Raw genomic sequence first — 23491 nt, 5'->3', positions numbered from 1 at the left:
TGGTTAGTATAGGTAAAGTGTTCAGAATAGCACTTGTTGAACAAGAAGAGCTCAATGGATGCTATTTATTGTTATTATTATCTATGTTCTTATATAGAGTAACATAAAGGTCAATACTTGTTACAAAATTGTTCAGTATTTGTCAGAATTGGCTAAGTCATTTACAGAGTTCAGTGAAAATAAAATACGCTAGGTATTCTTAGATGTTGGCAGGAAAGAGGTGCATCGTGCATGCACCCTTCATGGCAGCGCTAGTCTCATGACTTGAGTCTGTCTCGGCCCTCCTTTGTGCTGTTCCATGGAGGAAGAACAGAGAGAGAAACCTTACCCTGTGCAGGGTACAGCCTGTACGATGGTGCTGCACCATTTTTTTAGAGCTGTCTTTCTTCCTCCCTTTCCTTCCAGACTGAAGGAATGGAAGACCTTTATGTGGCGAACACTATCTTTGCCCTCAATTTCTTCAAGCATCTGGCCCAAACAAATCCCACTCAGAATCTCTTCTTCTCCCCATGGAGCATCTCGTCCACCATGGCCATGGTCTACATGGGGTCCAGGGGCAACACTGAAGACCAGATGGCTAAGGTAAGTTTGCATGAAACTGTCCCATTAGGTCTAAGTAATCCCCAAACCAAACTGTAGCATTGCTCTTGTTTTAAGTGCAGGCCATCTTTTTTTTTTTTCTTGGTTTAAGGCATGAATTATCTTTTTAAAAAATTTTATATTGGTGCATTATAGTCATACATCTTAATGGAATAAGATGGTGGAGGCATACATGCACACAGCACCCAATTACCCCTTCCCCAATTCCCGCCCTATTCCCTCTCCCCTTCCTCCTTCTCATGCCTGGCTTAATGACTGACATTGATATATTTGCTAATGTACATCATGTGCATTAGAGAATTTCCCTCTTCCCCCTCGCATCCCCTCTGTTAGGTCGTCTTATTTGTTCATCTACAGTATCTTCTTCATCTAAAGTTCTTCCTATGATTCATTCTCCCTATTTTTCGCATTTTAGGGAGATAGCATCTGAGTTCTTATATTTGTGACTGACTCATCGCACTTAGCGTAATGTTCTCCAGTTGCATTCATTTCCCTGTAAAGAAGCAGTGATCACGCATGCTAGCAAATCACCCGTCCTAATAACATGCAAACTTAAATCTATAAAATAACCACATCAGGCAATGCTTCAACTGTAGATAGCGAGGAGGCATCTCAGAGTCTATTAGCTTGCAAGCAAGGCTGAAAATATGTCAGTGATATCTTTCATTTTTATCACTTACCATTCACACTTTGTAAAGTGAGTGTGTTGCACTCATTGCCCCACTTGGTTTGAGATGAATATCATTTTATGGGTAAGAACATTGATCAAGGAGGTGGGCTCCCATGGTTTCCCAAGTCCTTGGCCAGATCCCTTCCCACTGCTCTGTCACAGAGGTGTGCTGATTCCCTCCTCCTACCATGAAGAACCAGACATGGTGATGCATGCCTGAAATTATAGTACTTGGGAGGCAGAGACAGAAGGATTTCAGGTTCAAGGTCAGCCTTCACAACTTAGACTCTCAGCAACTTAGTAAGAGCCTGTTTCAAAAACAAAAATAAAAATAAAAAGGGCTAGGAGTGTAGCTCAGAGGTAGAATGCCCCTCGAGTTTAACCCCCAGTACAAAAAAAAAATTCATGCACCACAACTGGTCAATGCACAGGTCCATGCAGCTTCAAAGGATCTTACCATGTTAGCCAACCTGTGAGGTCATGTCCATACAGTGGGGCCTGGCATTGCACATGTCAAGTATTTAAAATCAAGGTGGACAGGATGGGGTAGCATTGTCAGAGAGTTCTGTCAAGGTTTCTGCCTGCCTTCCTTGGTGAGTGGACACAGATGCAGGTTAGGGGATACTTTCCACTGTGCCTGGAGACTTAAACATTTGCTGAATTACTTCAATTGTACACTACTCTGTACCTAGAGGATTCATTCAGCACACTGAAAATCCTCATGATTCTGTTATTTCCTGGGTCAGTGGCCTGGATGTGGTCATCATATAATTAAAATTCCTTACATGCTAACATTAAAATCAAATGCTTTAAGCACAGCCAAGGCATTGTGCTTTCGGTCACACCAAAATGCCACCGGCTGGTTTCTGTTTTCCCATGAGAACTGCATGTAAGTATAAATACATCCTTCTCAGGAACACGGTGACCCATTTAAGGTAGGCCTCCTTTGAAGTATTAGATTTCACATTGGCCAACCTCGCTGCATCAGGACCAGGGGTGGGCAGACCGCTCACTGTGCTTGTGGCAGTTGAAACAGTGAGACTTACCATCAAAACTCAGTTCTCAACTCTGAAAACCATCAGCATTTGGAAATGATACTTCCTCAGTATCATCTTCTTTCCCTATACCAGCCAGACTCAGGAAGTGGAGGGTTGTGTGTTTTCTCTTGTATGTGCAAACTACGGAGAAATTAGAAAACAACAGGGACTTCAAATAAAGGAGGAGAGATTCCAGTGGAAGGGGATTAAGAAGGGAAGGTGTGTGTGTGTGTGTGTGTGTGTGTGTGTGTGTGTGTGTGTAGAGGAAGGGAATGGGAAGAGACTTGATGAAGACCTTTAGAATCGTATGTGTTCAGGGTTCGAGGTTTTTAAATGTAAAGGAATCAGAAGCATATATTTTGAAGGCAAAGGCTAACTGAGGGGCTCTGGATTGTGAAAGTAAAATACTTAATTTTGATAGTAAAGGAAAAATCAACTCATTGGTCACTTTGGACATAAGACAGATTTTCTGTATATAAAATGTTTTCAAAACAGAAGACTATGCAAAAATTTTATATAATCTTATTATAACTCTGCTGCATGTGCAGGTTTTCAAGTTCAAATGCTAATCTGATTGCCTCCTAAATAAAAAGGAAGAATAATTCCTTGGCTTGGGGAAAAAAAAAAAAAAAACCATGGGCTTTGGGAACAGACCAATCTATGCCTGAATCATGACTTTTTTACTTACTAAATGTGTGAGGGCATTGAAACTCTCTGGGTTCCAGCTTTCTTCTCCAAAAAATAGCAATGGTAATGTATAACTTGCAAGACAGTTAGTTATAAAGATTAGAGATACTATGTAAAGCACCTAGTATCCGTACTTGGAATAATAGCTAATACTTACTAATGCTGGGGACCTTTCTAAGTATTTCTTAGAATTTACTCACCTAACACAAGAGCTTATGAGATAGTTGTTATGACTGCCATATTCATTTTGCTGACAAGGAAATTAGAACAAGAACAGAGGGATAAGAGTACAAGTTGGGAACTGATGTAGCTGGAAGAGGCAGTTGACCCTAATGAAAGAAAGTACTACACATAAACTCCTAGAGACTGCAGGTCTGCAAGGCCACAGACCTGTCTATACCAAGCTGCCACTTTGGGCCTCAGTGTGGCCAGGGTCACCTTGCAGTCCTACTTTTGCAGGACTTCTCCTGATGGATTTGCAGTGACTCAGATAGGATCTATAGATGACTTGGAGAACTCTGACTTAAGGGACTATTGCCTTGGGAAAGAGGAAATAAAGAGAAGCCCTGATAGGAAATGTTCTTCTGTCATATGTGGACAAAGTAGATTCTCTTCTTTATATAGTATACAGCAGGATCTATGATCTATTCCTTGGAGGCAAATTTAAGACACCTCAAGTGCTAACTTTTCTCCCCGTAGCCAAGAAATTCACCAACTAGCTGGACGTGGCTGCCTCTCCTTCATTAGCAAAGCCCCAACCTTTAGATCATTTATGAGTTCAGCTGCTCCTTACCTGGGACCCCAGGAGGAGGTGCCATGGGACCAGAAAATCACAAGACTACTTGAGGTGGGGACTTGTGTGTGCTGAGGCAAGAAAGCTGGGCAGGTGACAGTGTTGTGGGAAGAGGGACCTGGGGCAGCTCCTAGAAGCCAGGCTTTACTATATGATCTGAAACTACCCGCTTAACACTATAAGGAGATTTATATCATCACTAGCCCCTGGCATAGACTATAAATTATTTCTGCATGTGCTTATGGTATGTGTAAATATATTAGGTAATCCCTAAAATAAAACATCAGTTTTTATACTTAAGTTAACTTTTATTTATGGTTTTTGGTAGATAAAAATGTTTTTGTATACAAAACCTCTACAAGTGGAGGGAGATAAGAGGTCCTGAGCTAATAGTATTACTTTCTCTAATATATTTATATTTTTGCCAGGCATGGTTGCATATGACTGTAATATCAGCACCTGGGAGGCTGAAACAGGAAGATTGCAGGTTTACATTCAATCTTAGCAATTTTGTGAGAATTGGGTCAGGGAGACCCTTTTCAAAATAAAAAATCAAATAGGGTTGAGGGTATAGTCTGAAGGTAGGTAGCCTCTGGATTCCACCCCCTAGTACCATATACACACATGCAAAAAAAGATTCTGGCATTTTTTTAAGGAAAGAGGTTGTAAATCATCTCACAATAACAAATTTTCCAAAATGACGACTGCCTGATTTAGCATAAATATTATCACAGGGTTTTATTTTGTAGGGCAAATTTAAATTGACCGTCACTTCCACATCACATAAAAAGAGAGTCTGTGCTTGTTCCCCACACACAGAGGCAGGGAACCAGACATGAAACCACTTACAGGTGTCAGATAGACATTGTTCTTATAAGTTAATATCACTGTTCTCCATTCTGATCATAGGTGCTTCAGTTTAACAAAGTTGGGGGCTACAACGCCATCCCAGTGACTCCAGAGAACTTCACTGGATGCAACTTCACACAGCAGATACAGAAAGGAACTTACCCCGATGCCATTTTGCAGGTACCTGACTCATCTGTTCATATTTCTTTTGTATACTATTTCTAGAAACTTCTTGTATCAAAGTCACAAAGTTAGACTGGGAAGGAACCTAACACAATTCCTCCATTAGCAGAGAGAAAAGATTCAGAATCATGAAGTAAAACATATCTCAAGGTCAATGCGTAGCTTGGGCAGAATTTAGACTTTAAGACTTTTATGCCCAAACAGCTTCTAAACTCTATCAAATGCCTCTGCCATTAGTTGGGTATATGCACTCTATATGAAATTATCTTCTGCCATAGCAGAGTCTCCTAGAATTCTCAAGTGTGAGTGGAAATTTTCAGAGGAGATAGAGTGTGTGTGTGGTGGGGGTGACAAATAATTGAGAAATGTTTAAGTCTATTCCCCAGTAACAGCATGATAAACCACCAACTCTCAGAGCTTATGTGTGTATACATGTATTTATATGTCTACTCTCAGGTAGCAATATCTTTTCTCAATAATTAACTTTTTTTAAGATCAGTTATCCAACCACATTATGAAAATAGAGGTATATCTGTTAATAACCAACTTCTACAGTTATGGTCATAAGTTATGAGGAGACATCTCCCATAGATTTTTTTCTATGGTGATATTCCATCCATCCATCCATCCATCCATCCATCCATCCATCCATCCATCCACCCACCTACCCACTATTCAAACCTAGTGAGTTAGGGATTAGAGTGGGAGGAGGAGGCACCTAAAATACGGGGTTTTGCAGTCTCCTGCAATACCTGGCAATCCATCCAGGGGGCTCCTTCCTTTGCTCCAGCCCAGGCCACTGCTGTGACTGCGCCCTGTGGCTCTCATAGTGTTTAAGAGCTTCATGCTGAGCACTGGAATTCCCATTCATTGTGTGACTTTCTAAAACCTACATTTTTCACTGCATAGGATACCCCACACAATGGGTATCCACAGGAGCTCTGTGACTCTAATTATATCATTACTAAAGTGATGTTTCCCCCTAATTGAGAGTTTCATAAATAGCAAAAATTTATCTATTCAAGGCATACAATGCCATAACTTGTTATGCCTATACATTGTTAAATGATTACCACAATCAAAACTACCCATCACAACAACCAAGTGTCATATGTGTCTGGGTGGGGCGTTTAAAATACACTCTGCACAAATTGCAAGGAAACAATATGGTATTAGTACTTTAGATCCTCAGAGACATTTTAATGTTACAAATATAGTAAAAAATTGTAAAAACCTTGGAGTTTGAAAACGAAAAGGAATTCACATTTCTCCTAAGCTGTTGGTTATATCCCTGTTGAATCTAAGCTATAGACACAGTAAAATTTGAAACAAATTAAAAACACAATGTATTAAATTAGCATTGGTGCATTCTCACAAAAATCACTTCCCTAGCTCTTCCTCAAAATCACCAGAAACACACACACATACCACACACACACACACACACACACACACACACACACACACACGTATATATGTTTATATAAATATAAATTTGCAATATTTTATTATTAATTTGAAAAAATGATATTATTGCTTAAGGAATATCTTGTTTAGTAGTCCTGTGCTATAAAAAGAAAATCCCTTTTTCTCATTTAAGGCACAAGCAAGAGACAAAGTGCACTCTTCCTTCCGCAACCTCACCACTGCGATCAACACATCCACAGGGGATTACTTATTGGAAAGTGTCAGTAAGCTTTTTGGCGAGAAGTCTCAGAGATTCCGGGAGGTAAGTGAAGCCTATCACTGAAATGTCTGAGACCCAGGACAGCCATGGGGTCACTTTAGAAGCTTCTCTACGGTTCATAAAGGCAGCGTCAGGATTCTACGCAGCTGGAAGTCTGTTTTCCATATCCATGGTTCTTTCTGCCTTCTTTGTTGCCTTTCACCTTCCTATGGCAAATGTCCTTCTTGCAGAATCACAAATCAGAATGATGAATGCACCTGCTTTCCATTATTCCCCAAGCCAAACCTCTTTGCTCTTATTTAGTGTTTATAATGCAAAGAATGCAAGAGGGCAGAGAGAGTGGGGCTGGGGAATGGGGAAGGGATTAGTAAGACTCTGTACTATTTCCTCATTTGGTGCCCCAGCCGACCCAGTCAATTTCTACCACAACACCTATTGCAAGCCTCCAAGCCTTTATCTGAAGCCTATAATTTACAACCACAGCATGGCTAGTTCAGTATATGTTTTAATGTAACCCTTGGCATTTTCTTGTTTTGAAGGAATACATGCAACTCAGTAAGAAGTATTACTCTTCAGAACCCCAGGAAGTAGACTTCCTAGAATGTGCAGAAGAAGCCAGACAAAAGATTAATTCCTGGGTCAAGACTCAAACCAAAGGTAAAACTAAAGAAATGTTTTTAAATTATATTTTCCATTTAGAGAACACTGATATCTCTTTTTAAACCACCCTTGAGTTTTGCTTTCACTCCTTTAAAATTTATCCAAATTTAATTGTTTTGGCTAATGTGACTTTACTCCTGTGTAGATAAATGATGTTTTAGGTGAGAAAATATAGAGACCTACTGATAGAAGACATATGTTTGGTATTATAGTCGGCTTTTATATATTACTATAGCATAAAATATGAGAAGACATTGAAGTTTTCAAACAAAGAAAATATGAGTTTTTAAATCATTGTGGCAGTGTGTCCACTCTGAACAAATGTAAAGGAAAAATAATAGTGCCTCCTAAAGCTGAGTAATTGGTGTGAACTAAAAGAAGAGTGGCGACAGATGTGTGAAGGTCAAGAATTATTTTAACTCCTGCTTCTCTTTCACCATTCACAGCCAACCCACCCACTGTCAAGTTCTTTTGGTCCTTGTTTCCTCTTCTCTTATTTATTTATTTTTTGTTCAGAACTAGGATTGAATCCAGGGGTGTTCCCCCTCTGAGCTATACCCTCAGCCCTAATTTTTTTTTTCTTTTCAATTTTGAAGTAGTGTCTTACTAAGTTGGTGGGATTTTGTCAAATTGCTAAGACTGTCCTCGAACCTCTGATCCTCCTGTCTCAGCTTCCCAAGTCCTGGGATTATAGGTTGTGCTATTCACCTCCTCTTGATTGTCTAAGCCACTTGTACCATTTTATTTCATGCCCTTGATTTTCTCATAGGCTCTCGCTTCCCTTTGTATTTTTCACAAGGACTCAAATTTAATTAAACCATCTACTCCTTGCTATTAAATTCATTCATTCACCCAACAAATATTTATCTACCATATACCCCCTGTGGAGATGAGGATAAAAATGGAAACACCAGATATCATACAACTTACTGTCTAATACAGTGGCTGTGAGATTCAATAAATAATATATTTGAGTCATTGGAATACTGCTGAACAGGTGGTCACTATCAATAGAAGGTTTCTTTTTGAAATTTTTATTGGTGTACTGCAGTCATACATCTAATAGTGTACAAGATGGTGGAGGCACACAGGCACACCTCACTCATTTAGCCCTTCCCCAATTCCCACTCCATTTCATCCCCCTCCCTCCTTCTCATTTGGCTTATTGATTGACTTTGATATGTTTATGAATGTATGTACGTCATGTACATTAGGGACTTTCCCTCTTTTCCCCTCCCATCCCATCCCCCTCAGTTAGGTTGCCTTATTCTTTTTTTTTTTTTTTTTTTTTTTTTTTGTGGGTCTGGGGATGGAACCCAGGGGCATTTGATCTCCAAGCTACACTCCCTTCCCTATTTTTTATTCTTTATTTTTTGAAACAGAGTCTCCCTGAGTTGCAAAGAGCCCTACTAAATAGCTGAGGCTGTCTGTGAATAGCGATCCTCCAGTCTCAGACTCCCAAATGTTGGGATTACAAGCGCGTGCCACCACGCTCAGCTAGTTTTTCTGTTTCTTAAACCATTGTTTAGAGATCACATTCAGGGTTCATGGTTTCTGAGAGCTCTCTCTGGTTTAGTCTTCTATTCTCAGCATTAACATAGGACTTTTTAAACATTTAGCCCAATTAGAGAACTTACTACATACTGTTTCTCAAATGATTTTGAATGTCTATTCCAGTACTCTAGGCTCATCCAGGATACTTTTTTCTTTCTTATCTCTTGCATCAGTGCTACTACTTTATTTCTGCCATAACTTAAAAGTGTGTTTTGAGCTGGGCATAGAGGCATATGCTTGTAATCCCAGTACTTGGGAGGCTAAGATAGGATGATAACAGGTTCTAGGACAGTCTAAGAAACTCAGCAAGGTTCTCAGTAATCTATTGAGATCATGTTTAAAAAAACCAAAAAAAACCAAAAAGCTTTTGAGAGTGTAGCTCAGAGATCCTGGGTTCAAAGAAGAAGGAGGAGGAAGAGGAGAAAGAGGAGGAAGAGGAGGAGGAGGAGGAGGAGGAGGAAGAAGAGGAGGAGGAAGAGGAGAAGGAGGAAGAGGAGAAAAAAGAAAGGAAGGAAAGAAGGAAGGAGGAAAGAAAGAAAGAAAGAAAGAAAGAAAGAAAGAAAGAAAGAAAGAAAGAAAGAAAGAAAGATGTTTTTGAAAACCCATTTAATTATCAGGCTCTTACTCTTTAGCTCTAAGACTAAAATTGTGGAAAGGCACTTTCATGTTTGATAAGAGACTCTTCACTTCCTTCTGAATTTAATTACCTCAGACAACTTAAAACCTTTGAACAAACAATAGAGAAGGAAGTGAAAATCTCCTTTCCAACTTTGATAGTAATTTTATACTTTAAACACATTATTTACTTATTTCCCATTGGACATTAAAAAGCTTCTGGGGAATCTGTTTCAGTTTTTCTTATGCTTGAAGTAAATTCAGAGAAAAATAAAATTGAGCTTGGAGATGAACACCTCTGGAGTCTCCCTGTAAGCTTCTCCTCTAATCTATTTTATTTTAACAAAGGTAAACCCTTCATGTGACAGCTACTTGAAAGTTTCAAGAAATTGTAAATTCACTGTTTTATTATTACAAACTTAAGCAGCTATTGTGTTTTTCTCTAGGCAAAATCCCAACCCTGTTACCAGAAGGTTCTGTAGATACAGAGACCAAGATGGTGTTGGTGAACACAGTCTACTTCAAAGGAAAGTGGAAAACTCCATTTCAGAAGAAACTAAATGGGCTTTATCCTTTCCGTGTGAACTCGGTGAGAGGAAACAAGAAACATCTTCCTAGTTATATTTTTAGGACTGTAGGCAAGACACAGATATATAGAAAAACTAGAAACCATCCGTTGATTCCTACATGACATGCTAGTTACAACTTATGTATGCTGGGCATTGATATATATATATATATATATATATATATATATATATATATATATATATATATTTAAGCTCCTAAGTATCATTCAATAATCTCCTAAGAAGAAGTAGGAGCAGAGGTGAAGATCATGAGTTTTAACTACTCAATGAAAAACTCAAATGTGCTTTGTCTCACATGTTGGCTCTCTCTCACATACCTGCAATGACCTCACTTACCTTTTATAAATTCAATGATTGGACAATATATCCAATTTTAAAGGTTGTTATAAATGTTTTATGAAATTTAGTAGAGTTCCTGGCACATTGTAGGTAACTGAGAAAATAGTTTATTTGCATTATTAGGTATTATTATTTTTATTATTATCACTATAATTGTTCTCTATCTTACTGAATAGTGGATATATATTTGAGAAAGCTCATAAGATCTGAATATCCACTAAAAGGATTTACAAAGAATTTATTTTGTTGTTTTTTTTACAGAGAAGGGAGTACTGAAAATTGGACACAGTGGCATTCTTCTTTTGAGTTTCACAATCCCCAGCCCTTTTCAAATTTTGCTCATTTTGAAACAAGTTCTCACTATGATAGTCTCAAACCTGTGATCCTCCTATATCAACCTTCCAAGTACTAGGATTATAGGCACACACCACCATGACCAATTACTTTGCTGATTTTAAAAAAAAAACATTCAAGAATAAAACAATTTATATTTAATGTTCAGTTATAAATATCTTGACATCTTATAATTGACTTTCATTTTTACTTTGTTTGTTTGTGGAACTGGGGATTGAACCCAGAGACATTCTACTTCCGAGCTACACCTCCAGCCCAAATTTTTTTATTCATTATTTTTTTGCAACAGAGTCTCACTGAGTTGCAAAGGGCCTCACTAAGTAGTAGCTGAGGCTGTCCACAAATCGCAACCATGACCCGCTCATGTTTACTTTTTAATAATTTCAGACTCAGAGCATACCTGTACAGATGATGCACCTGCACGCAAAACTGAACATTGGATACATTGAGGATCTAAAGGTGCAGATTCTAGAACTCCCGTATGCTGGGAATATCAGCATGTTCCTGTTGCTTCCAGATGAAATTGCCAATGTGTCCACTGGTCTGGAGTTGGTGAGTCTTTGTGACTTCATTGTTTTTTAACTTTTAGGCTGGACATGCTTTTTATGATATGTTCATCTACACATTAAAAAATGGCGTGAAATTGTAAACAGAAATATGTGAATTGAAGCTGGGTGTGTTGACACATGCTTGTAATCCCAGCATTCAGGAGGCTGAGACTGGAGGATCATGGTTCGTGGATAGCCTCAGCTACTTTGCAAGGGCCTTCACAACTCAGTGAGACCCTGTTTAAAAAAAAAAAAAAAAAAAAAAAAAAAAATATATATATATATATATATATATATATATATATATATGTGTGTGTGTGTGTGTGTGAATTGGTTAGAACATGTGGCATAGCTGAAGATTTCATTGAAAACCTAAATATATATCATGCATGTTGTTTCTGACAATAATTTGACCAACTTACTAAATTTTTATGTTGCCCACAATGTAGTAAAGTCACTGGTCTTAGCATTAGATGGTGTTGTTTTCCTTCTTTGTCCAACTCACTGGATCTTTGTGTTTGCTGTTTTGATTTGTAGCTGGAAAGTGAACTAACCTATGACAAACTCAGCAAGTGGGCCAGCAAAGACACTCTGGCTGAAGATGATGTTGAAGTCTACATCCCCCAGTTCAAATTAGAAGAGCGTTACGAGCTCAAATCCATGCTGAGGAGCATGGGCATGGAGGATGCCTTCAACAAGGCCAAGGCCAACTTCTCAGGGATATCAGAAGGGAATGACCTGTTTCTTTCTGAGGTCTTCCATCAAGCCACGGTGGATGTCAACGAAGAGGGTACTGAGGCTACTGCTGGCACTGGGGCCATCATGACGGGGAGGACTGGTCACGGTGGCCCACAATTTGTGGCAGATCACCCCTTCCTCTTCTTTATCATGCACAACATAACTAAGAGCATCCTGTTCTGGGGGAGGTTCTCCTCACCCCAAAATTAAAAAGCATTCAGTTTCTGCACAGAATTTGGTAGCATAAGCTGCAAGCCTCAGAATTGTTATCTCAAGTGCCAAAAATGTAGAGACTTTTGAAAATATATTTCTGTTCTTCTGAACAAACTCTATTATAGACTAACTATAAACTCAGAAATTACTGCACAGTTGTCAACTATAACATGACAACTCTATTAATCAATTGATCTCCTAAAACCAGAGGATTCCATTTAGTTTTTCCTTATTATATTTTATAATATTAGCTTCTGCTACATTATTTATTATTTTATATAATGGTGGGTTTTTTATTGTTTATTGCCTTTTTAATGTAGCTGATAAAGTTACAAACGCAGGGGATCAGTTAATTTCTATCTAAACAAATGTATTCACTTGTTCTTATAATGAAGAATGAGTGTATGTTCTTCCATGCACTTCCATAATAAATACCTAGAGAAAAGCATTAAACAGTTGTGTGTATATATATATATATATATATATATATATATATATATATATACATTTATGTACATATATGTATATATACATTTATTTACATATATATGCACATTTCTAGCACTATGTATTTCATCTGTGTATTCTTTAGTCATGTACAATTGCAGACATGTAACCAATAAACATGTTCACATACAGCTATTCATTTGTTATTCCTTTAGGTCTGCAGATTATTAAGACTTGTTGTGCCTTGTGTATTAGTCATATTGCCTTTACTGTAACACAAATACTTGAAATAATCAACCTTAAAAAGGGAAAGGTTGATCTTGGGTCACAATTTAGATTTTTATATCCATGGTCAATTGGCCTTATTGCTTTTGGGCAGTAATAAAGTGGTACATATGGCAGGGGGCATGTGGTGGAACAAAGGTGTGCAGTTCATGTACAAGATGCAAAAGAGAGAGAAGAAAACAGCATCCTACAGCCCCTTTTGATCCCCAGTGACCTAAAACCTTCCACGAGGCTGCATTTCTTAAAGGTTTCCACTACCAAGGTGGTTTCCAATAGCACCAAGATGAGGACCAACCCTTTAACCTATGAACCACTGATGGTCTGTCCAGATCCAGAGTATATAGAGCACCTTGATTCTCAGCAAGAGAGCATCATGACTCCAAGGGTGTAATTACCCATCTTGAAAGAAGACCCAGTGTTGAGGGTGAGTAGGATGAAGTCGTATGGAAATGTGTTAGAGCTTCTTTCTCAGCAGCAAAAGGCATAGCAATTCAGAATAGTCTAAACTAGAGTTCTTTGGTGAAACCATCGCTTAACCTTATTAACATCAGAGATAACCACCAAGTCCAGTAGTCCAGACATGGAATCAAGGTCACAGACATTTCCAAGTAGGAGATGGACTGGGTACAAGAGTAGGAGGGGAACACAAGAGGGCCGTTTGGGTGTTTATCTTAAGTAATACTGAATAATTCTGAGTGGGCAGAGCTGAAAATATTTTAAGACCCGAGAACTGAGACAACGGATTGGTTTGCTTCTCCTTCATACCTTTATATTCCTTTTTCTGTGCACTTTAATAATTCAATCAGCACAGCTGTTATAGTTTGGGTTTAAATGTCCCTCAGACCTCATGGGCTAGAGATAGATCTTGGACATTGGAGAGGGGTCCCTGGGAGTGTGGCCAGGCATAGGTTTTTCCAGGATGGCTAAGCTTTCTGCTCATCTCTTCCCCCTGCTGCTGTGAGCTGATAATAAGCTCTCTCCTTCTCTGCTCCTTACTATTATTCCCTGGGGACTTGCAACCCCAGCTCCTGCTTACAAGCTGGTCTAACATGGGCTGAAATCTCCAGAACCATGAGCAAGTAAATCTTTCTTCCTTTAAACTTTGTATGTCAAATGTTGGGCTCACAGTGATGAGAATGCTGACTGATGTGATAATTTTTTGAGTGTTTTTGAGTGATTGTTAAAACCCTCATCTTGCTGGGCATGGTGGCACACGCTTGTAATCCCTGCACTTGAGAGGTGGAGACAGGAGGACCGTGCAAGTTCGAAGCCAGCCTCACTGGCTTAAGAGACCCTGTTTCCAAATAAAAATATAAAAATGGGTCTGGGAGTGTAGCCTGGAGGTAGAAGGGTTTCCAGGAACCCCAGTAAAAAAAGCACAAAAAACAAAAAAAAACAAAAAACCTCATCTTTCACTCATATTATAGGTAAGAGTATAAATGTAGAATTCTAGGCTTAAAGCACTCTTCACCATGTTGAGGATATAATTTCATAATCCTTTGGCACTCAAGTTGCAGATGGGAAAGTTTATGTCAAGATAATTCTTGCACATTGTACTTCGAATCACGTCCCTTTTGGGGGCATTTCATTATATTAAGCCAATTGTTTACAATTGATATCACTTTTTTTCCAAATTATCTTACTTCATCAGCAGTTTTTTTCCCCTATAGACCTGCCTCTTGCTTCAGTAACCAGGCTTTCTCAGCCATTGTGGTGGACTGGATTTTTTTTTTTTTTTTTATCCTCCCATCACCCAAAATTTATATGTTGAAACTCTTATGTTGAAACTCTAATCCCTGCTGTGATGGTATTTGAAGAAATGGGGCTTATGAGAAATAATTAGGCTGAGATTAGGGGAAAAGACTGGAGCCCCCATGATGGAATTAGTGTTTTAAAAAAGAGATGATGCCATCAGTGCCTTTTCTTTCTGCCATGTGAAGATATAATAAGGTGATCATCTTTGAGCCAGAAGGAGAGCTTTCACCAGAACCCAAGCATGCTGGCACTCTTATCTCAGCCCTACATGCCTCAAAATTGTGAAAATAAGTTTTTATTGTTTAAGCCATTCAGTCTATGCCATTAAATTATAGCAACCTGAACAGACTAGGACAGCCATTACCTACTGAATTGCCACTGCCTTAGTCCATCTGTTCTCTTATTTTGCATGCATATTAAAATTATTTTGATGCACTGAGAGCTCTTCCGTGTCCAAAAAGTTTGGAGCACCTTTTAAATTCACACCATGTAAGCATCAATATATAAGAACAGCGAGGCAGAATTTCCCCTTCTCACTTCTAGTTTTCATTCACTTGGTTTCTATCCCTCTATCCATACTAGTAATACTTACATATTCAAGCTATGAGCAGTAACAGCAAACAAATGATAGTGACGCCCTAACGTTAACATAGAATGTGATGACCTCTTCCCTTTTTCTGCCCCCTAGCAAACAAGAGAATATCACACAAGCGTGATCTTCTTGAAGTAGGCAGCCTTTTGATAAGTAGAGGTTTTAATAAAGAGGCAAGAGGGAAGGGAATCTAGAGAAGGTTTTGGGGTCAAACAAGTAAAACTTAGTCTTATGACTTTAAAGATAAAACAGGTTCCTGGTTGATGTGGCAGAATCTTCACTCATGTATGTCAGGGGACCTTTGGCAGTAGAACAAGCCTTTATGATGAGCAAGGCTGCCGCCCACATTGCTTTGTGGAATTGCTGTCAGGCAAGGCGAGCAGTCCTTCTATCTGGAGCCTCCACAGATACTTTCGGCTGAGAATAGTGCTGGAGCCATCCATGTATAATAATATCTGCTCAGCACAAGTCAGGCAGGTGTCATTGATTTCCTACCACAGGTTCAATTCCCTCATAAAATCCGGAGTAGCATTCCATGGTAGACTCTACGCCAAGTTCCTTCCTTTCCTTTGATTTTTTTTTTTGGAAGGGTACTGGGTGTTCAACCTTCCCCCCACCCACAAAAGGGGCATTCCACCACCTCTGAGCTACACTTCCAGTCCTTTTTAATTTGAAATAGAGTCTTACCAAGGTGTTCTCTAAGTTCCTGAGGATGGCCTCAAATTCGTGATTCTCCTGTCTCAACCTCACAAATACTGGGATTTTAGGATTATGCAATCATGTCCAGAACTATATCAACTTTCAAATATTAAACTTTGAGCCAGTTTACCCAAAAGGTAAATAAAAGGGGCTGGTGGTGTAACTTGGAGGTAACTTGGAGGTAAAAAGCCTCTAGGTTCAATCCCTAGCTCCAGTAAGTAAGTAAAGAGAGGAGAGAGAGAGAGAGAGAGAGAGAGAGAGAGAGAGAGAGAGAGAGAGAGAGAGAGAGAGAGAGAGAGATATTAAGTTGGTTTGCAGTACATCATGATGGAGTGCTACCTGGTGGATTTTATTAATATAAATTCTCAGCTGGGCATTGTGGGACCGTGGCCTGTGAGTACTTAGAAGGCTTGTGAGTACTTGGAGGGCTTGGAAGGTACTTGGGAGGCTGCGACAGGAGAATTATCATTGTCAGTCAGCCTCAGCAAATTCCCACCCCTCTCTTCATTGTCCTTACAATTCCTCCATGTAAAGGCAAATGAAACAACCTCCTTGTTATCCTTTTCTTTTGTAATAAATAAGGAGGAGCGAGGTGAACCAATGTCCCTCTCAATAACTGTGTCTCCAACCCTCTTACCAACCCTTTGTCCCTGCTGGTGGGGAGATGCCTTAGCCCATTCACTGAAGTCAGGCCTTGGCTTCCCACCAACACTACAAATAAGAACAGAACAGTTTCCTGGGTGCCTCTCACACCCAGTTGTTCTAAGTGCAGCTCCAACAGGTTAACAGTAAGTAATTCATGAATAGCATGTTCCATTGCATTGCTCATCATTAGTCCATGAGTTTAAAGCTTTCTAATTCAAACAACAATCCACCAAGGGAGACCATGTCAGTTCTTGTCAGTTGGCAGTGAATAGAAGGGATTAGGCAAGGATGGTGTGAGTTACAATTTGTCAGGACTCAGGTCTTTACATGCAGGCTGCCATGGAAAAATGGGAGTAAATTAAATAATTTAGCCAAGACCTCAACTATCTATCTTTGTCTTCTTATTCAAACTTCTAGCCAAGATAAGCCTGAAAAAGAAGAGTGTGCTAGCTTGTGGAAAGTGAATCAATGGGTGGGGTTAAGAAGAGGGCGGTTCCATCACTTTCTGAAAGACATTTCTTCAGTTAAAAGTTACCTCATACTACAGCCACAAGCTCTCTCACTAAAGCAACAGCTTGCCAGTTCTCCAGGAGAAGGAAACGAGGTATTGTAAATATTTTCATAGTTAAAAAAAAAGTTTGTGTGTTTTTTTCATTGTTGTAAATGCTTAGCTAGATAACAAGTGATGGAGATACCCTAAAACTCAGAAATCCTCAATAAGGCTCCATCCTCTCAGAGTTTCTCCAGACACAAGAGAGTTGGCTTTGAACTAGTTCAAAGTTTCAACCACATCGAAGATTGAGAAGGGGAGAGAATTTGTTTTTCATGAAGTTAGTTATGTTGTTTTATGAGGAATTGTGAAACCAACAACCACTGCTGGGGTTTCCTCCAGGCACATCTGGATTTGCTGCCTCTGTCAGCTCAAGCAAAGAGAATTAGATTATCAGACTAATTAAGCCCAAACCTTCTGACTTTGGAGAAGAGGGGACATGGCAACAGGGGATTCCACATTAGTCCTTCATTTATAGAACTTATGTTTTTTCTTTCTTAACTTTCCCCCTACCCAGCACATACTTTCCTGTCCCATGGGCAGTCAGTGTTCTTCTCTTCCATGGTATGTCTAAGTCCTAACCTCCACCTTGTACCAGGTGAGCTTCAAAACCACCCAATCTATTGACCCCCGTAGAGAAGGGTTCTATGTGAATGGAGAAGGGCTAGAGGATGGGGGAGAGCTGGTTTTTTTTTGGTATGCTCAACTCACAGGTAACATCATTAGCAACCTTCTCAGCAGGATAAAAATTCTTGGTTTGTTCTCATTGGCCAGAATACAGGTACGTCTCTCTCACTTCCTCTTCCTCTTCTTTCTCCTCTTCCTCCTCCTCTTTCTCCTCCTTCTCTTTCTGATCTTCTTTCTCTTCTTGACTGGCTAGTCATCCTTTATTACCCAATCTCTTTACTACCCTTAAACATCTTAAAGAGAATGTGCTACATTGACAAAAACAACTGTATCCAGGGTCAAGAGAATAGGACTGCAGTTTTGATTCTGCCGATAGCCAGCTGTGTATCATCATTTGGCTCATTCAGCCTCTCTGGTCCTGAGTTTCTTGATGAACAAATGGGAGTATAAGATAGGGGGAACTATAAGGTTCCTTCCAACTCTGCTATGATAGAAGCATGTCTATTTACAATGAGATGTTTTGAATACCATTACCTGTCCTTTTCCTACTTTCTTTCTTCTCTTCTCTTATCTCTCTCTCTCTCTCTCTCTCTCTCTCTCTCTCTCTCTCTCTCTCTCTGTGTGTGTGTGTGTGTGTGTGTGTGTGTGTGTGTGTGAGAGAGAGAGAGAGAGAGAGAGAGAGAGAGAGAGAGAGAGAGAAAGTGAGTAGTTAGTTTTTAGCTCCTTCAAACTGTTACGGTTTGGGTGACTGTTACTGTTTGGGGGAACTGTCCCCTGGGACCTCTGTTAGGCTCCTAAGGCTATTCCCATAAAACTGCAGATTATTGTCCAGACTACTGATAGATATGCAATAGTCTGGACTCTAGCAGATGAGGTAAATGAGTTTATTAGTACAAAGATAGAAATAAAGGATACAGGAACAGCCCTATATTATTACAAAATAACAGGGGGCGTGACCCGAAACGAAGTTACTGAACCACAAAACGCAGAACAGCCTTTATAGACATAAAGTCCTCCATCTTGCTCTCCTACTTAGTCCTAGGACATAGGTAAAATTCCCCCTTAATATCCTGCTTAACCCTTGGTTAACAGATACCACATGAATGTGGTATCTGTTCTTTCCTGAAGGTCGGTCTCCTCCTCCTTTCCTCTTGCGGAACATGCAAACATGTCTTTAGAATGTAGAAGTCCAAAGTTCCAACTTCCCTATAGACTTTCTAATTACTTTTAGCTAGGGTAATTTGCGTTTTAATAGCTGCCTGATTCCTGGCAGTAACCAAGTCCTTCCCTCTTATAACTCTGAGCTCTGTCTTCTGTATCCCAATTTTTAAAATATATTTATTAATAATCAGAGCTTCTTTTTCAAATCTTCCTAGGCCATTTCTAATACTGGTACACAAACTGCAAAAGAATGATTCATTTTGAAATTGTGAAAATTAGATGATATGGTTTCAATTGCCTAACTCTTGTATGGATAATTTCCGATAAAATCTCATCCAAATTCTGCAACTTTCAGAAAGTATTTTTGACCCCTAAGTTAAATGGCTGTCTTAGTATTTCTTTAAATCTTTCTTTCTTTCTTTCTTTCTTTCTTTCTTTCTTTCTTTCTTTCTTTCTTCCTTCCTTTTTTCCTTCCTTTCTTTCTTTCTTTCTTCACTAAAGGTTCAATTCACGGCTATTCTACTTCTGAGCTATACATGCAGCTTTATTTATTTTTTTTTAATTTTGAAACAGGGTCTCACTAAGTTGCTGAAGGTCTCACTAAATTGCTGAGATCTTTCTGTGTCAGCCATACAAGTACTGGGATTACTGCTGTGTGCCATATCACTTGATTTCTCTAAATTTCTTTTAATAAAGCAGATATTTATCCTCTTGTGTGTTTGGGGTTACACCTACTACATTAATGATGATCTTAATGAGCTTAGTAACAAGGCTGAAGATATTGAGATACTTTCTTCTCACAAGAAATTAGTTCTTTCAAGCTAGGCATGGTGGTGCACACTTGTAATCTCAGCACTTGGGAGGCTGAGACAGGAGGATCTCAGGTTAACAGCCAGCCTCAGCTACATAGTGAGGCCCTTCACAACTTAGTGAGAACCTATTTCAAAATAAAGAATAAAAAATAGGGCTTGGAATGTAGCTCAAGAGTGGAGTGCCCCTGGGTTCAATCCCCAGTACAAAATAAGAAAGAAAGAAAGAAAGAAAGAAAGAAAGAAAGAAAGAAAGAAAGAAAGAAAGAAAGAAAGAAAGAAATTAGCTCTTTCACTAGAGATAATTGTTGTTTTCAGGAATTTGTTACTTTTGAACAAACTCTAGAACAACCATAAATGGTAGCCAGAAAGACAAAGTTTCCATGCCCTCTGCTTCATGGTGACTAGAGTTTGGCCATTTGGCCATGGAAACAAACATTTTCCACATGAATGTAATTCATGAGTTTTTTTTTTTTTTAAAGGTAAAGCCTAACATATTGGTGGTTATAAAAATGTCATTTGAATGCATATATTATTAGAGGAAATAGAGCAGTCATTTTAAGGATGGTATTTTACTTGTCAAGAAAAACAATACTCACAGGCAAGTTTCAGCACTTTTTGAGAATGTGTAACTATCACAAAACCAGAATGCTCTTTATGTTTCTTTTAAAATTATAGAAATGTCACCTGGGATTATCATGAGTATTTGTGGTAGAGAAGCCACACCTAGGACATGAACTAGAGACGGGGAAGCTGTTGTTTTAAGTGTAAGCCTATCTCTAAGAGGAATTTCAGCAGTTTCTCTGTTAACTCCAAGTTCCGATGAAACCCAGCTGCCCACACCCGCCTCCCTTGGCTCATTTACTTGACCACAGAGAACTGACTTTTGAAAGCTCTGGCTCTGGGTTTCTTAGAAGAACAGATGCTCTCAGGGCAAAACCATTGGGAGTTTCTAAACCTGGGAATTTGACTCATTTCTAATCATTTAACTAATTTGAGAAATTATTTGTCCATACAATGACAGTAGATTGATCAATTAATCCCTATGTCTTTGATAGCGAACTCAGTTTTTAAATTTAAAATCTAAATGTTTGATTTTAACCTAAGTTTACTTTAAGTTGTCAGTTTTTTTTATAAATGAAATTTAGAATATGAATATCATTATCGAAAAAAACGAGAAAACTGGAGTTCTTTTGTTCAAGGTTACTGAGTGAGAATAAAGACAAATTAGTCTTAATTTCTCAATTTCTCTACAAGCATTTCCCACTTAGTTGTGCATGATTTCGAATTTAAATAAATAAAAAATTGGTGGCTAAAGCCCAAATAATGAACATTGTAAGCAAGGTATTTATAGGCATCTGTGTTTCCTGCAAAGTTCTGAGATAGGTGCTGTTGGATGAACAAAGCAGGATTCAAAAGAAGTTTTATTCCTAAGGAACTTGGAATGACTAGTTATAACATATGAAAACTAGTTGCATGATGATCAATCAAATGGCAAAAACTGTGTTATAGGAACCAGCTGCTAACTTATCAGAATGCAATTTTTCTCCGAGGTACATTAACAATAAAATTTGAGGCAATTCTCTGAACTTCAGTGTTTTGATTTGTTTGCACTGGGGCTTGAATCCAGGAGTATTCTACCTTTGAGCTGCACCCTCAGGTCTTTAATTTTTTTTTTTTTTTTTTTTGAAATAGGGTCTTGCTAAGTTATTGAGGTTGTCCTTGAATCTGCAATCTTCCTGTTTCAGCCTCCCAAGTATTGTGATTACAGGTGTGCACCACCACGCCTGACTTTAGTGTTTTAATATATAAAACAATAATATTGAACTACAACTTTGCTGAAGTTCATTCAGCTCTTCTGAATATATGCATATGTATGCATATGTGGATATGTAACATGCATGGTTGGATACTTTTACAAAAGGAAAATTAATGGAAAGTATTTGGCGTTAACAGAATATCATTTGCTTTTAGGTTTTCCCAATGGACTCTGTAGCAACATCCATCAACCAGTTTGCCCTGGAGTTTAGCAAAAAGCTAGCTGAATCTGCTGAGGGTAAAAATATTTTCTTCTCCCCATGGGGCATTTCATCTTGCCTGACCATGGTGTATTTGGGCACCAAAGGTACCACAGCAGCTCAGATGGCCCAGGTGAGTCAGATAGGCCAACTATCCTCTGTTGCCTTAAAGCCACATGCTTCCTTTTGTGCAGGTATTGGGAAATGTCTTTGGTACTAATGTTAAAATGTGTTGATTTCAAATGCTTTGGCATGAATTTTAAAATGTAAAAGTAGTGAGCGCAGGCACTCAGGCAGGAAAAGGAAGCAGCTATTACCCTGCAGAGTTCCCCTGCACCAAAATTAATTAACAAAAACACAAAAGAATTGTAACCCAGAGTCTTCATATTTTAAGGAAGGGTTTACATAATAACTTATAGCAGATAGGGTAAAATTCCCCAAGGATGTGGGAGAATGGTACTGGCCTCTGTCAAAGGGGACAGATACTATGTGACCCCTGACTGTGTCAGTCAAGTAACACATTCTGGCCTTAGCAAAGATCTGGGCCTACACTTACAGGAAGAAGGCTTCTGGTCAAACAGGAGTAAGATAGTGAATCCTCACATCAAAAGACTTGCCCCAGAGAATAGGCAGATCGACACCTATGTCTGATCAGGAAGACTATTGGTTGAGCACAGATGAGAGATAATAATCTTTATAAAAACTCTTCAGTATTAAAAACTTCAGTGTCTTATTTTTAAGTCATTCCACTATGTCACTCTGTGATGTAGTGCTTTATAATTTCTGTTCCCTTTTTTTGCCTTTGTAAAAATAAAAATTGCTTAAGCTTACAACAAATAGTTCTTGTACCAGTACTGAGAAGAGGTGTCAGAATGTATTAATGTGCCAGTATTAGAAAATTGCTTTGATATTAATTTTCAAAATGTAAAATATAATCAGGGCCTAAGTGCTGTGCAGGCACTCAGGCAGGGAAAGGGCTGTAGCTATTACAATACAGAATTCCTCTCTGTCTTTGCCCTTCATTCAAATAATTAACCTATGGTAAAAGCCTTAGAGTCTACCGAAGCTTTTATCCCTAAAACTACAATAGAGGCAACCGGTACCTCTGTTTACCTCCTCTCCTCTGTGATATGGCCTGGGCATAGGAAAGGTAAACTTTGTGTGCGGCTTCAAAGAATCCTAGTTGGTGAGCAACTAATACAGTTACGGTTTGGGAGAATATGGTTTGGGGGAACTGTTGCCTGGGAACCCCTGCAAGGATCCTGGACACACTTTTCCCCAACCCATAACAAAACTCAAAACAACCCAAACACAGAAAAAACCACGGGTTCTTGTCCTAAGCTAAGAATAAATATGAACAGCTTGGACAGTTGCTGAAGATTTAAAGAAGTTTATTAAAAAGATAGAAATACAGAAAATAGAAATACAGAAAATAGTTACAGCCCCATGCCAAAATGGTATGAAGGGGGGAGGGTGGCCCAGGCCAACTCACCACTCCCAAGATACAGCACTGGACCAGAATTTTTATACCTATGACCTCCATCTTGTTTACGTAATTTTGATGTGGTGAACATCTCTGTAAGGTACCTCCCCTTATCCTGTAAGGTACCTCCCCTAGCAGGGTATGGCAAGGTGTCTCCTTTCATGAAGGTCCACCCCTCCTACCATCTTAGCTGGCTTATCATGTAGATCTGTCTTTAGATAGAGAAAGCCTAGTTTCTCCTCTCCTATTGACTTGTTAATTACTTTTATCTAGGTTAATTTACATTGGAATAGTTGCCTGCTT

General features: G+C 39.0%; 1 protein-coding gene across 1 annotated transcript in view; it reads left to right on the top strand.

The window, feature by feature from the left end:
• Nucleotides 1-414: 414 nt before the first annotated feature.
• SERPINB2 (serpin family B member 2) overlaps nt 415-23491 on the top strand; it is a gene marked incomplete at both ends in the record, with an annotated part of 40410 nt that continues 17333 nt past the window's right edge. The window contains 9 exons of the mRNA XM_080714670.1: nt 415-582; nt 4697-4816; nt 6420-6548; nt 7046-7163; nt 9782-9924; nt 11006-11170; nt 11704-12107; nt 16958-17144; nt 21662-21838. Coding sequence (XP_080570796.1) covers nt 415-582; nt 4697-4816; nt 6420-6548; nt 7046-7163; nt 9782-9924; nt 11006-11170; nt 11704-12107; nt 16958-17144; nt 21662-21838 — 1611 coding nt within the window. The remainder of the gene's footprint in view (nt 583-4696; nt 4817-6419; nt 6549-7045; nt 7164-9781; nt 9925-11005; nt 11171-11703; nt 12108-16957; nt 17145-21661; nt 21839-23491) is intronic.

This window comes from Muscardinus avellanarius, assembly GCF_963383645.1.
Source record: "Muscardinus avellanarius genome assembly, chromosome: 17".
Taxonomy (NCBI): domain Eukaryota; kingdom Metazoa; phylum Chordata; class Mammalia; order Rodentia; family Gliridae; genus Muscardinus; species Muscardinus avellanarius.
This window is presented reverse-complemented; position numbering and strand designations above follow the sequence as displayed.